This window comes from Rhinopithecus bieti, unplaced genomic scaffold (assembly GCF_001698545.2).
Source record: "Rhinopithecus bieti isolate Rb0 unplaced genomic scaffold, ASM169854v2 scaffold_59, whole genome shotgun sequence".
Taxonomy (NCBI): Eukaryota; Metazoa; Chordata; class Mammalia; order Primates; family Cercopithecidae; genus Rhinopithecus; species Rhinopithecus bieti.
The window spans coordinates 1,602,962-1,616,972 of NW_016803115.1; the positions used below are offsets into that span (position 1 = coordinate 1,602,962).

Consider the following 14,011-nt stretch of genomic DNA (forward strand, 5'->3'; position numbering starts at 1 on the left):
TTTCATTAAGCTGTAATTGAAATGTAGGTAAAACTACAGAAGTGTTAGCAGTCTCTGGAACATTTTACTCATATAAATCAAAATGTATTCTTATCACATTTCAATTGTTATAAGTATTTCAAAATATCACTGATACTTCACAATCACAGCAGTTACTAGAACTGCCACAAAATCTTATTTAATATGTTAATAAAGAAGCACATATATTAGTATTCCACTCTTTTTTAATTTGATAATTATATATTTCAATATAATTGACTGTTTTTGTAATCTTATATATTTTATTTTATGCATTTAAAAACATTATGCCAAGAAAGGGGTCCAGAGACCTCAGCTGACTGCCAAAAGCCAAAGGTATCTGTGACATTAAAAGTTAAGGGCTCCTAGCTCAATTCTCGTTTTTGATATTTGTTAACTGATCACATGGATTTAAAGAAATTGAATATAGGTGTAGATCGGCGTATAGATTCAATGTGAAATCCTTCAAACTCTTGAAATTATTGTATGCACCACTCTTGGAGATAAGTATCCATTTCATTAAATGGAAAATAATACAAACTTCATAAAATAGTTAATGTGTTACTATCATTTCACATAGTAGTAGCAATAATATTACATATAGTTTTAAATCTTCTACTATGTCCCTGCAGATTTTGATTGTTAAAATCACCCTGAAGATAATACTGTTATTTCTGTGTTCTCATTTAATCATCACACCTTTAAAGGGAACAAGCAGATCAGATTACATCCATGTTCCAGATGAGAAAACTGAGGTTCAGGAAAGCTGGAGGCCCCACAGTTGATCAGCGTAAAAATAAAAAAAAAAAAAGATAGTATTTTAATCTCCACTTAACAAATGAGAAAACAATCTCTGAGAGGTTAGGGAGGTTGCAGTTAAGTTTCAGGGCTTGGATTTACATCTCATTTGGCCGGATTCAAAAACCTTGTGTATTTTGCATTGTGTCATGCTGCCTGCCTCACAACTCCTTTCTACAGATTATGGAGCTGAAGGATTGCTAGAAATGACACCCTGGTGCGCCTCTCCCTACCCCAAGAAAATTGTACTCAATTGAATCACAGGGTGTACTCAAGGGAGAGGAAGATAACGCATTTCCAAAACTTGAGCACAGCTCAGTCCACTCCACAGCCCCAAGAGAGGGGGCGTGTCTTTGGGATATTAGCACTGCTTTCTCCTTCAGGCCCTGCCCACCCAGTCACTGGTGAATCCAAAACCTTCCCCCTCACTCTGTCGAATCTCACGTACACAGCCTTTCCCAGATCGGGACTTGTGTTCTGAATCGAGTAATTTGTTATGGAATGCAAATCATTATATCGTATAGATGTGCTTTTCAAAATCTGATTAATGGTCAGTGCTTGTATATCTTAGTTCCTATTTATGGGAAGGTAAACTTTATTCACCTGTGTGATTTTGAGAGCCAGAGAAGCATTTTCTCCTCACTTTTCATTCTTTTTGCTTTGTAATTTGCTATTACGCTGTTGCAGATCACAAACTAAGAGCATGATTGCTAATTCCATTAGAAGACCAGGCAGTAGTGGGAGTCCTTGTCCTCTTAAAAAGTGCCAGGCTTTCTAAGCACAGTGGCTTACGCCTGTAATCCTAGCACTTTGGGAGGCCGAGGCGGGTGGATTACCTGAGGTCAGGAGTTCGAGGCCAGCCTGGCCAACATGGCAAAACCCCGTCTCTACTAAAAATACAAAAATTAGCCGGACGTGTTGGCACGCACCTGTAATTCCAGCTACTTGGGAGGCTGAGGCAGGAGAATCGCTTGAACCGGGGAGTTGGGGAAAGCAGGGAGGAGGTTGCAGTGAGCCGAGATCTCACCATTGCACTCCAGCCTGGGCAACAAGAGCAAAACTCTGTCTCAAAAAAAAAAAAAAAAAAAAAGTGCCAGGCTTCGGAGGGCTTGGAAAATTGTCCGCAGAGTGTCCTCAAACTGCGAGCCCTCGCATAGTAGTACAGGCTCATCCTAACTACCTCCTTTTTTCTGGAAGCTCTCATTTTGGTCATTGTGGTAATACCATATTTAATCTGTTTCAACTCCAGCAAGATTTATAGTCTCTGATGTTGCTTTTAATTCTTCTCATGTGTTGCCCACTTATTTGCAAACTGGTCTTCTTAATCCATGCTTAAACTCTGCATATCAATTAGTCTTTCTTTAACTATAATAATGAAACTGTTACAAAATCATGCATATTTAAACCTATTTTTAAAAATCATTTGCTTATCAGATCTATTTTAAGAGCATGGTTATGTTCAATTTTGCCTTCTGTCCCAAATCCTCACTCTCCTGTAACAGTCTCCATTTAAATGTTTACAAAGGATTTGTCCTTCTATATATTTTGCACATTATTTTGGTACTCCAGAGATAAAACCTAAAAGCAACAATAAACTCTGCAAATTTGGTTTCACTTCCAAACAATGTGATTGCCACCCCCACCTCACACACACCAAAAAAGCTTTATCCCAGTCAACTTTCTTAAAAATCTAGGCAAATATTATTGCATTATTAGTACTTTCACTTGAAATGTATTACAATTATGTGTTACTCTAGTCTCCTTTAATTAACAGGTAGAGAGTTAACAGTAAAGTTAAATGTTGAACATCTGCAAGAAGAAGAGTTGAATTTACAGTTTTCTTTGTCATAGTGGCTTAAGAAAGATTTGCGAGAACAACTGAAGTATAATACTTTCCTTGCTCTCTTTCTTGCCTTGTCTTTTCAGGCACTTCCACAACTTACAGAATCTTAGTTTGGCTTATTGCAGACGGTTCACAGACAAAGGCTTACAGTACCTGAACTTGGGGAATGGATGCCACAAGCTCATCTATCTGGACCTCTCCGGCTGCACCCAGGTTTGTCTTTCAGTCTTCTCTTTGCTGCGGTGTGTGAGGAAGTTCTCCAGAGAACGGGCTGCATTCAGCCCTCACGTTATACTAATGCTGTGCACGGACTGCAGCACACTTTTCGGAGGTTTTAAATTACATGGCCCCAGCTGCTGAAATTTTCCCCAGGATTGCTACTATAGGCTCTTGGCTTCCTTCCACTGGAGTGTCACACAGACAAACAGGCAGAGCTCATTGGATGAGGAAACGGACCACTTTTATGGAGACAGTCTGAGCACAATTCTAAAGCAGAATCCAAGTCCTGAAAACTCTGGAGTTGCTTCCAAGACACAAACAAAGGAGAGTGTTTTGAGGGAGAATTTTGCACGGGATTCCTGAAAAGTCAATTAACTCCCACATGGGGTTTTTTTTTTTTTTTTTGGGTAAAATGCTGCAAGTGATAAATAGGAAAAGAAAATACAACAAAAACTTGTAATTTTAAAAATTGCATTACACCCTTGGGCTGAATAACATGAAGATTTGAGATCTGCGTGGGAAAATATTTTAAGTTTGAGGGAACAGGACTTGGAAAGTTGGGCAGAAAATTGGGTAAAGTTGCGGAGGATAGGGCATGGCACTTTGGAAGTTGCTACTGCCTCATTGATAGTTTCTTCTGCTTTAATTTCAATAGATTTAAGCCATAATTCTTTTAACTTATTTTCTTCTGCCTTTCTGTGTATTTTATTAATTTGGTGTCATAGTATGTTCATTATTCTCTGAGAATAATATAATAGCACAGGTGAAAACTGACCGAAATACTGATAGTTATCATTTCTTGAGTCATTACCGTATGCCAAGCATTGTGTTGAGTGCTATACACAGATCAGATTTACTCCTGATACAATGCTGTGTGGTATGTATTTATTATGCTTATTTACAAATGAAGCGACCAAGGCTTAGGGTGGTTGAGTAAGTTGTCCAAGTTTGCACAGCTGATGAAAGCACGTGGTACTAATACAGTTTTAAGCATCTGTTGGTAGATACTGGGGCAGGCAGAGTCCCCTGGGAGAGCGGGAAATAAAAGGGCAGCATAGGTTTCCCCCCAGGATTCTTGAATGGATGGAATTCTTACCTAGTCACCACCACTGACATCTTGTGGTATCCTGATGCACTGGGTAGTCTGGAGGGAGTGGGGGGCAAGGAGGGGAGGATTCTAAGTTAGGGCTATAAACATCTAACATTCATATTTGTTTAAAACTAATCTGCTGATGTGTAGCTTTTTAAACATCAACATCTACCATACCTTTATGACTGAGATGGCATTGACGTTCTCCTCAGCATGACTGAATTTTAGACTGGCTTCTTACTGACTCTAGGCCCTGACTTCTTGTTTTCTTGTTTCTTAGAACATTTGTTTTAGAAAACTTGGAATTGTAAGTTCTTTCTCTGCCTCCTTTGAGGTTTCCTTTTAATAAAAGCTTCTTGACAGTTTTACAACTCAGGAAAGTCTTCCTCAAGGACCTGAGATCTATCCCTTTGATATATAATCATCGAAGAAGATATCTCTCAGTTCCTGTGGGTGGGTAGAAGCCTAACTTTGATGGGCACCAATTAGCAAATGCTGATGGCCTAATCCCAGAGAATAATATTTGCAAACTCAGGAACAACTTAATGTGCTTGACATATCCCACTGATAAGCCTTCCCCTTAAATATAAATCCTTCAGTACTTTTCTAACTTGCCCTTGTACTTAAACCCTCCTCATGGTGTGACTTACCTCCTTGTTCTTCTCAGTCTCTCAATTACCATGAGGCAATTATTGTAGCAACAGTGCACAAATGTACACACAAGTGTCCTAAAGATAAATATTCTCAGACACAGTAAAGTTTAAATGAGAGGCTTCAAATCTATGACCTACTGCCCAGATATGCATACAAAACACACATAATTGGAGGAGGTGGAGCAAGATGGTGGAACAGAAGGCTCCACCCATTGTTCCCCACCCAAGGACACCAAGTGAACAACTATCTACAGGGAAAAAACACCTTCATAATGTTTTAGGCTGGGCACGGTGGCTCATGCCTGTAGTCCTGGCATTTTGGGAGGCTGAGGTGGAAGGATCACTTAAGGCCAGGAGTTCAAGACCAGCCTGGGCAACACAGTGGGACCCATGTCTCTACCAGAAATGCAAAAACTTGGCCAGGCATGGTGGTGCATGCCTGTGGTTCCAGCTGCCCGGGAGGCTGAGGTGGGAGGATTGACTGAGCTTGGGAGGTTGAGGCTGCAGTGAGCTGTGATCCCACCACTGGGTTTCAGCCTGGGAGACAGAGTGAGACCTTGCCTCAAATAATTAAGTAAATGTGTTAATGCTTTTCTCTTGTACACCTGTATTTTGTTAGGAGTGTTGGCTGTCACCCTTATGGGTGAAAAAAGGCATCGTACCTTTCCACCCCATAGTACTAACAGGACAGAGGCCTCAGGTGTCTAATAGCTGCTTGGTGGTGGTAAGGGGCAAGGGGAGCAGTGCATGGGGATTCACGTGGTGTCTAAGAAGGTGGAATCCAGCAGGGCACAGGCTATGTACAGTTGAGAGCCCGTGACAAACTGGAAAGCAGAGATTGGAGCCCGAGCCACCCTGAAGCACACACCATGCTGAGAGCTTTTCCTGGGCATCACATACAGCACTCCATGTGAATAAAGACCCCCCCTCCCGACAATGCACAAAGGAAAAAAAGAAAAGAAAAAGAAAAAACACCTTCATAAGAACCAAAAATCAGATGAGCATTCGTTGTACCTGGTTTTAACTTCATATGGCTGAGTCACTGAAGAGATAGAAACAGTAGTCCTGAATCGCCAGTGCCACCCCTCCAGCATGGTGCAGAGAGCCTCTCCGGGCGCTGGGAAAGGGAAAATACAGCAATTGTGAGGCATTGAACTCAGTGCTGTTCTTTTGGATCAGAGAGGAAAACTGGACCAAACTCAGCTGATGCCCACCCACGGAGGGAGCATTTAACCCAGGCCTAGACACAGGGGAATTGCCAGTCCCAGCAGTCAGAACTTGAGTTCTGCAAACCTCACCACCGAGTGCTACGGTGCGCTGTGCCTCCAGGTAAACTTGAAAGGCAGCCTAGGCCATAAGGACTGTAACTCTTAGGCAAATCCTAGTGCTCAACTAGGCCCAGAGACAGTGGACTGAGGGATACATGACATACTGAGACACCACCTGGGGCAGCCAAGGGAGTACTGGCATCACCCCTCCACCAGCCCCAAGCCTCACCGTTCATCGCTCCAAAAGAGACCCCTTCCTTTCCCTTGAGGAGAGGAGAGGAGAGGAGAGGGAAGAGTGAGCAGGACTTTCTCTTGCATTTTCGATACCAGCTCAGCCATGGCAGGATAGGGTACCAGTCAGAGTCATAAGGCCCTCGTTCCGGGTTCTAGCTCCCAAGTGACATTTCTAGACACACCCTGAGCCAGAAGGGAACCTGCTGCCTTGAAGGAAGGGACCCAGTCCTGGCAGCATTCATCACCTGCTAACTGAAGAGCCCTTGGGCACTGAATGATTAGCAGCAATACCCAGCTACTACATTGAGCATCTTGGATGAGCCTCTATGACTTGTAGGCTTCAGGTGAGACTCAGCATATTACCAGCTAGGGTAGCTATGGGGCAAAACTCCTTCTGCTTAAGAGGGAAAAGCAGTGGGGACATCGTCTTGCACCTTAGATACCAGCATGGCCACAGGAGGGTAGAGCACTGAGGCAGGTTCTTGGGGTCCCCTATTCCAGGACTTGACTCTTGTATGACAATTCTGGACCTGCCCTGGGCCAGAGGAGAGCCCACTGCCCTGAAGGGTGAGTCCCAGGCGAGGCAGCATTCACCACAAGCTGACTTAAGAGCCCTTGGGCCATAAGAGAAAATTATTGGTAGCCTGGCAATACTCTTCATGGCCTGGGGTGGTGGTGGCTACAAGGTAAGGCTCCTCTGCCTTCGGAAAGGGGAGGAAGAGTGGGAAGGACTGCATCCTATAGTTTGTATGCCAGCTCAGCTGCAGTGCAGTACAACACCAAGTAGACTTCTAAGGTTTTTGACTCTAGTCCCTGATTCCCAGAGGGCACCTAAGGACTCACCTGGGGTTTGGGGGACCTCACCATCCTGAAGAGAAGGACATAGGCCTGGCTGGCCTTGCCACCTGCTGATTGTAGAGCCCCAGGGCCTTGAGCAAACAATGGCAGTAGCCAGGAAGTGGTTATGGCAGGCCTTGGGCAAGACCCAGTGCTGTGATAGCTTCAGGTCTGACCCAGTGCAGTCATAGTGGTGGAGGCCACAGGGGTGCTTGTTTCACTCTACCACCAGCTTTGGGTGGCTCAGAACAGAGAGAGAGACTCTGTTTGGGAAACAGAAGGGAAGAGAACAAGAACCTCTGCCTGGTAATCTAGAGAATTCTTCCAGATCTTGTCTCAGACCATCAAGGTGGTACCTTGACAAGTGTGCAAGAACCACAGGATTACTGGGCTTGGGGTGCCCCCTAAAGCAGATACAGCTTAGATTAGAACACTCAAGTCCTTTCAAATATCTGGAAAGCCTTCCCAAGAAGGATGGCTACAAATAAGCCCAGGCAGTGAAGACTACAGTAAATACCTAACTCTTCAATGCCCAGATGCCAAAGAATACTGGCATCAGTACTATCCAGGAAAACATGACCTTACCAAATGAACTAAATAAGGCACCAAGGGGCAATACTGGAGAAACAGAGATATGTAATCTTTCAGACAGAGAATTCAAAATAGCTATGTTGAGGAAACTCAAATGAATTCAAGATAACACAGAGAAGAAATTCAGAATTCTATCAGATAAATTTAACAAAGAGATTGAAATAATTAAAAAGAAATTCTGGAGCTGAAAAATGCAATTGGTGTATTGAATAATACATCAGAGTCCTTTAATAGCAGAATTGATCAAACAGAAGGAAGAATTAGTGAGCTTAAAGACTATTTGAAAATATGCAGTCAGAGGAGACAAAAGAAAAAAGAATGAATCTTTATAGCAGCATGATTTATAATCATTTGGGTATATACCAGTAATGGGATGACTGGGTCAAATGAGATAATTTCTAGTTCTAGATCCTTGAGGAATTGCCACACTGTCTTTCAAATGTTGACTAGTTTACAGTCCCAGCCAACAGTATAAAATGCCGCTATTTCTCCACATCTCTCCAGGCACCTGTGGTCCGACTTTTTAAGATCCACCATTCTTAACTAGTGTGAGATGGTATTCTTTGTGGTTTATCGATTTGCATTTCTCTCTGAATGTCCAGGATAACTGATATTTTTCATGTGTCTGTTGGCTGCATCAAATGTCTTGTTTATTGTGGCACTATGTCACAATAGCAAATGACTTGGGAACCAACCCAATGTGCCATCGCAATACAGATTGGGAAGTAAGGAAAAATGTGGCACATATACACCATGGGAATCACTCGCACCATAAAAAAGGATGAGTTCATGTCCTTGTAGGACCATGGATGAAGCTGGAAACATCCTATCTTTTAGCAAACTGTCTCAAGGACAGAAAATCAAACACCACATGTTCTCCCTCATAGGTGGGAATTGAACAATGAGAACACTTGGACTCAGGGTGGGGAACATCACACACCAGGGTCTGTCGTGGGGTTGGGGGATGGGGGAGGGATAGCATTAGGAGATATACCTAATGTGAATGACGAGTTAACGGGTGCAGCACACCAACATGGCACATGTATACATATGCAACAAACCTGCACATTGTGCACATGTACCCTAGAACTTAAAAGTATAATAATAATAATTTTAAAAAAGAGTGAAAAACAAGGAAGAACACCTACAGGATCTAGAAAATAGCTTCACAACAGCATATCTAAGAATTATTGGCCTTAAGGAGGAGGTAGACAAAGAGATAGAGGTAGAAAGTTTATTCAAAGGGAAATAACACAGCCTGGCCAACATGGTGAAATGCTGTCTCTACTAAAAATATAAAAATTAGCCAGATGTGGTGGTGGGTGCCTGTAATCCCAGCTACTCAGGAGGCAAAGGCAAGAGAATTGCTTGAACCCAGGAGGTGGAGGTTGCAGTGAGCCAAGGTTGTGCCACTGCACTCCAGGCTGGGCAACAGAGTGAGACTCCGCCTCAAAAAACAAACAAACAAAAACCAAAGGGATAATACCAGAGAACCTCCAGAAACCTAGATAAAGATATCAATATCAAAGTACAAGAAGGTTACAGAAATCAAGCATATCTAACCCAAAGAAGACTACTTCAAGGCATTTAATAATGAAGCTCCCAAAGGTTAAGGATGAAGAAAGGATCCTAAAGGCACCAAGAGAAAAGAAACAAATAATGTACAATGGAGCTCCAATACATTTGGCAGCAAACTTTTCAGTGTAAACCTTACATGCCAGAAGAGAATGGCGTGACATATTTAAAATGCTGAAGGAAAAAACTTTTACCCTAGAATAGTATATCTGGTAAAAATATCCTTCAAACATGAAGGAGAAATAAAGACTTTCCCAGACAAAAGCTGAGGGACTTCATCAACTGTCCCGTCCTACAAGAAATGCTAAAGAGAGTACTTCAATCAGAAAGAAGAGCAAGGAATAAATAACCACCTGAAGTTGCAAAACTCACCAGTAATAGTAAGTACACAGAAAAGCACAGAATTGTATTATAACACTATAACTGTGGTGTATAAACTACTCTTATCCTAAGTAGGAAGACTAAATGATTAACCAATTAAAAATAACTACAACAACTTTTCAAGACATAACCAGTACCATGAGATATAAATAGAAACATCAAAAAGTTAAAAAGTGGGGCAGGGGGACAAAGTTAAAGCATAGTGATATGGTTTGGCTGTGTCCCGGCCCAAATCTCATCTTGAATTCCCATGTGTTGTGGGAGGTAATTGGATCATGGGGGCAGGTCTTTCCCATGCTGTTCTCATGATAATGAGTAAGTCTCACAAGATGTGATGGTTGTATCAGGGGCTTCCGCTTTTGCATCTTTCTAATTTTTTTCTTGCTGCTGCCATGTAAGAAATGCCTTTTGCCTCCCGCCATGATTCTGAGGCCTCCCCAGTCATTTGGAACTGTAAGTCCAATTAAACCTCTTTTTCTTCCCAGTTTCAGGTATGTCTTTATCAGCAGCATGAAAACGGACTAATACACATATAATTTTTATTAGTTTTTGTATGTTTATTTGTTTGTTTATGCAAACAGTGTTAAGTTGTTATCAGGTTAAAACAATGGGTTTATAGGCTAGTATTTGCAAGCCTTATGGTAACCTCAAGCTAAAAATCATACAGTAGATATACAAAAAAGTAAAAAGCAAGAAATTAAATAATATCACAAAAAAGTAAAAAGCAAGAAATTAAATAATATCACCAGAGAAAATTGCCTTCAGTTGAAGAAGACACAAAGGAGAGAAAGAAGAAAAAGACCACAAAACAACCAGAAGACAGATAACAATATAGCAGGAATAAGTAAGTCCTTACTTATCAATAATAATATTGAATGTAAATAGACTAAACTCTCCAGTGAAAAGATATAGATTGGCTGAATGGATGAAAAAACAAGATACATTGATCTCTTGCCTACAAGAAACAGACTTCATCTATAAAGACTCACATGGACTGAAAATAAAAGAATGGAAAAAGATATTCCATGCCAATGAAAACCAAAAAAGAATGGGAGTCACTATACTTATATCAGACAAAATAGGTTTTAAGACCAAAACTATAAGAAGAGACAAAGAAGGTCACTATGTAATGATAAAGGAGCCAATTCAGCAAGAAGATATAACAATTTTAAATATATATGTACCCAACACTGGAGCACCCAGATATGTAAAGCAAATATTAGTGCTGGAGAGAGATGGACCCCAATACAATAGTAGCTGGAAACGTCAACACCCCACTTTCAGCATTGGACAGATCTTCCAGACAGAAAAGCAACAAAGAAACATCAGACTTACTCTGCAATATAGACAAAATGGATCTGATAGATACTTACAGAACACTTCATCCAAGAGCTGCAGAATACACATTCTTTTCCTCAGCACATGGATCATTCTCAAGCATAGATCATATGTTAGTTCACAAAACAAATCTTAAAACATTCAAAAAAATCTGAAATAATATCAAGCATCCTCTCTGACTAAATGGAATAAAACTAGAAATTAATAGCAAGTAGAATTTTGAAAACTATACAAATACGTGGAAGTTAAACAATATGCTCCTGAGTGACCAGTGGGTCAATTAAGAAATTAAGAAGGAAATTGAAAAATTTCTTGAAACAAATGCTAATGGAAACACAACATACCAAAACCTATAGGATACAGCAAAAGCAATACTCAGGGAAGTTTATAGCTTTTATAATGCCTACATCAAAAAAGAGGAAAAACTATAAACAAACAATCTAATGATGCATCTTAAAGAACTAGAAAAGCAAGAACAAACTAAACCCAAAATTATTAGAAGAAAAGAAATAAAGATCAGAGGAGAAGTAAATGAAACTGAAATGAAAAAAACCAATACAAAAAGATCAATGAACTGACAAAAAAAAAAAGATCAATGAAACAAAAGTGGGTTTTGAAAAGTTGAACAAAATTGACAAACGTTTAGCAAGATTAAGAAAAAAAGAGAGAAGATCCAAATGAATAAAATCAGAATGAAAACTGAGACATTACAACTGATACTTCAGAATTCAAAGGATCATTAGTGGCTACTATGACCAACTATATGCTAACAAATTTGAAAATCTGGAAGAAAGGAACAAATTCCTAGACACATACAAGCTACCAAGATTAAACTGAGAAGAAGTCCAAAATCTGAACAGACCAATAATAAGTAATGAGATTGAAGCTGTAATAAAAAGTCTCCCAGTAAAGAAAAGCTTGGGACCTGATGGTTTCACTGCTGAATTCTACCAAACCTTTAAGGAAGAACTAATACCAATCCTACTCAAACTATTCTGAAAAGTAAAGGAAGAAAGAGTACTTCCAAAGTAATTATTTGAGGCCAATATTACCCTGATACCAAAACCAGACAAAGATACAGCAAAAAATAAAAAATAATAAATAAATAAATAAAAGAAAACTGAAGGCAGTATCTCTGATGAATATTGATGCAAAAAATCCTCAAAAATATACTAGCAAACCAAATTCAACAATACATTAGAAAGAGCATTCAACATGACCAAGTGGGATTTATCCCTGGGATGCAAGGATGGTTCAACATATGCAAATCAATCAGTGTGACACATAGCATCAACAGAATGCAGGATAAAAACCATATAATCATTTCAGTTGATGCTGGAAAGCATTTGATCAAATTCAACATCTCAATGTAGCATTATGGAGCAGGAGAGAAAAAAATTTTAAAAAATTCTATTCTTTCATAAGAAAGATCCTCAAAAAACTAGGGATAGAAGAAACATATCTCAACATAATAAAAACAATGTATGACAGGCCCACAGCTAGTATCATACTGAATAGGGAAAAACTGAAAGCCTTTCTTCTTAAGATCTGGAACATGATAAGGATGTCCACTGTCACTACTGTTATTCAACATAGTACTGAAAGTCCTAGCTAGAGCAATCAGACAAGAAAAAGATATAAAGAGCATCCAAATTGGAAAGGAAGAAGTCAAATTATCCTTGTTTGCAGATGATATGATCTTATATTTGGCAAATCCTAAGGTCTCCACAAGAAAACTATTAGAATTGATAAACAAATTAAGTAAAGTCACAGGATAAAAAATTAACATACAAAAATTAGTAGCATTTCTATATGCCAACAGTGAACAATGTGAAAAATAAAAATGTAAACCCATTTACAATAACCATACATTAAGTTAAATAACTAGGAATTAATGAAAAAAGAAAAGGAAGTCTATAATGAAAACTATGAAACACTGATGAAATAAATTGAAGAGGACACCAAAAATTGGAAAAACATTCCGTGTTCATGGATCGGAAGAATTGATATTGTTAAAATGTCCATACTACCCAAAGCAATCTACAGATTCAATGAAATCCCTATCAAAATACCAGTGACATTCTTCACAGAAATAGAAAAAACAATCCTAAAATTTATATGGAACCACAAAAGACCCAGCATAGCCAAAGCTACCCTAAGCAAAAAGAACAAAACTAGAAGAATCACGTTACCTGACTTCAAATTAACTGAGGTAAAGTAACCAAAACAACATGGTGCTGACACAAAAACAGACACATAGACCAATAGAACAGAATAGAGAACCCAGAAACAAATCTATACACCAGCAGTGGACTCATTTTCAGCAAAGGTGCCAAGGACACACACTGAGGAAAAGACAGTCTCTTCAATAAATAGTGCTTGGAAAACTGGATATCCATATGCAGAAGAATAACACTATATGTATGCAAAAATCAAATAAAAATGGATTAAATACTTAAATCTAAGACCTCAGACTTTGAAACTACTACAAGAGAACACTGGAGAAAATCTCCAGGACATTGATCTGGGCAAAGATTTCTTGAGCAATACCCCGCAAGCACAGGTAACCAAAGCAAACATGGACAACTGAGATCACATCAAGTTGAAAAGCTTCTGCACAGCAAAGAATACAATCAACAAAGTGAAGAGACAACCCACAGAATGGGAGAAAATATTTGCAAACTACCCATCTGACAAGGAATTAAAAACCAAAATATATAAGGAGCTCAAACAACTCTATAGGAAAAATTCTAATAGTTCTATCAAAAAATGGGCAAAAGATGTAACAGACATTTCTCAAAGAAAACATACAAATGGCAAACAGGCATATGAAATGGTGCTCGACATCATTGATCATCACAGAAATGCAAATCAAAACTACAATGAGATGTCATCTTACCCCAGTTAAAATGGCTTTTCTCCAAAAGTTAAGTAATAACAAATGCTGGTGAGGATGTGAAGAGAGAACCGTAGTACGCTGGTGGTGGGAATGTAAATTAGTACAACCACTATGGAGAACAGTTTGGAGGCTCCTCGAAAAACTAAAAATTGAGCTATCATATGATACAGCAATTCCACTGCTGGGTATATACCCAAAAGAAAGGAAATCAGTATATCAAAGAGAAATCTGCACCCCTATGTCTGTTGCACTGTTCCCAACAGCTAA

General features: G+C 39.6%; 2 protein-coding genes across 11 annotated transcripts in view; one reads left to right on the forward strand and one right to left on the reverse strand.

Moving 5' to 3' along the window:
* The window catches only part of LRRC17 (leucine rich repeat containing 17), a 39,398-nt gene extending 36,463 nt beyond the window's left edge, over positions 1 to 2,935 (reverse strand). Inside the window, exon 1 of the mRNA XM_017853801.1 lies at positions 2,813 to 2,935. The gene's annotated coding sequence lies outside the window, so the exon portion shown is untranslated. The remainder of the gene's footprint in view (positions 1 to 2,812) is intronic.
* FBXL13 (F-box and leucine rich repeat protein 13) overlaps positions 1 to 14,011 on the forward strand; it is a 303,981-nt gene that overhangs the window by 171,427 nt on the left and 118,543 nt on the right. For all 10 annotated transcript variants that reach the window (XR_001881688.1, XR_001881732.1, XM_017853395.1 and 7 more), the window contains one exon: positions 2,743 to 2,872. Coding sequence is in view for 8 of the 10 variants with exons in the window: in XM_017853395.1 (XP_017708884.1) it covers positions 2,743 to 2,872 (130 nt within the window). In the remaining 2 variants the exon portion in view is untranslated. The remainder of the gene's footprint in view (positions 1 to 2,742; positions 2,873 to 14,011) is intronic.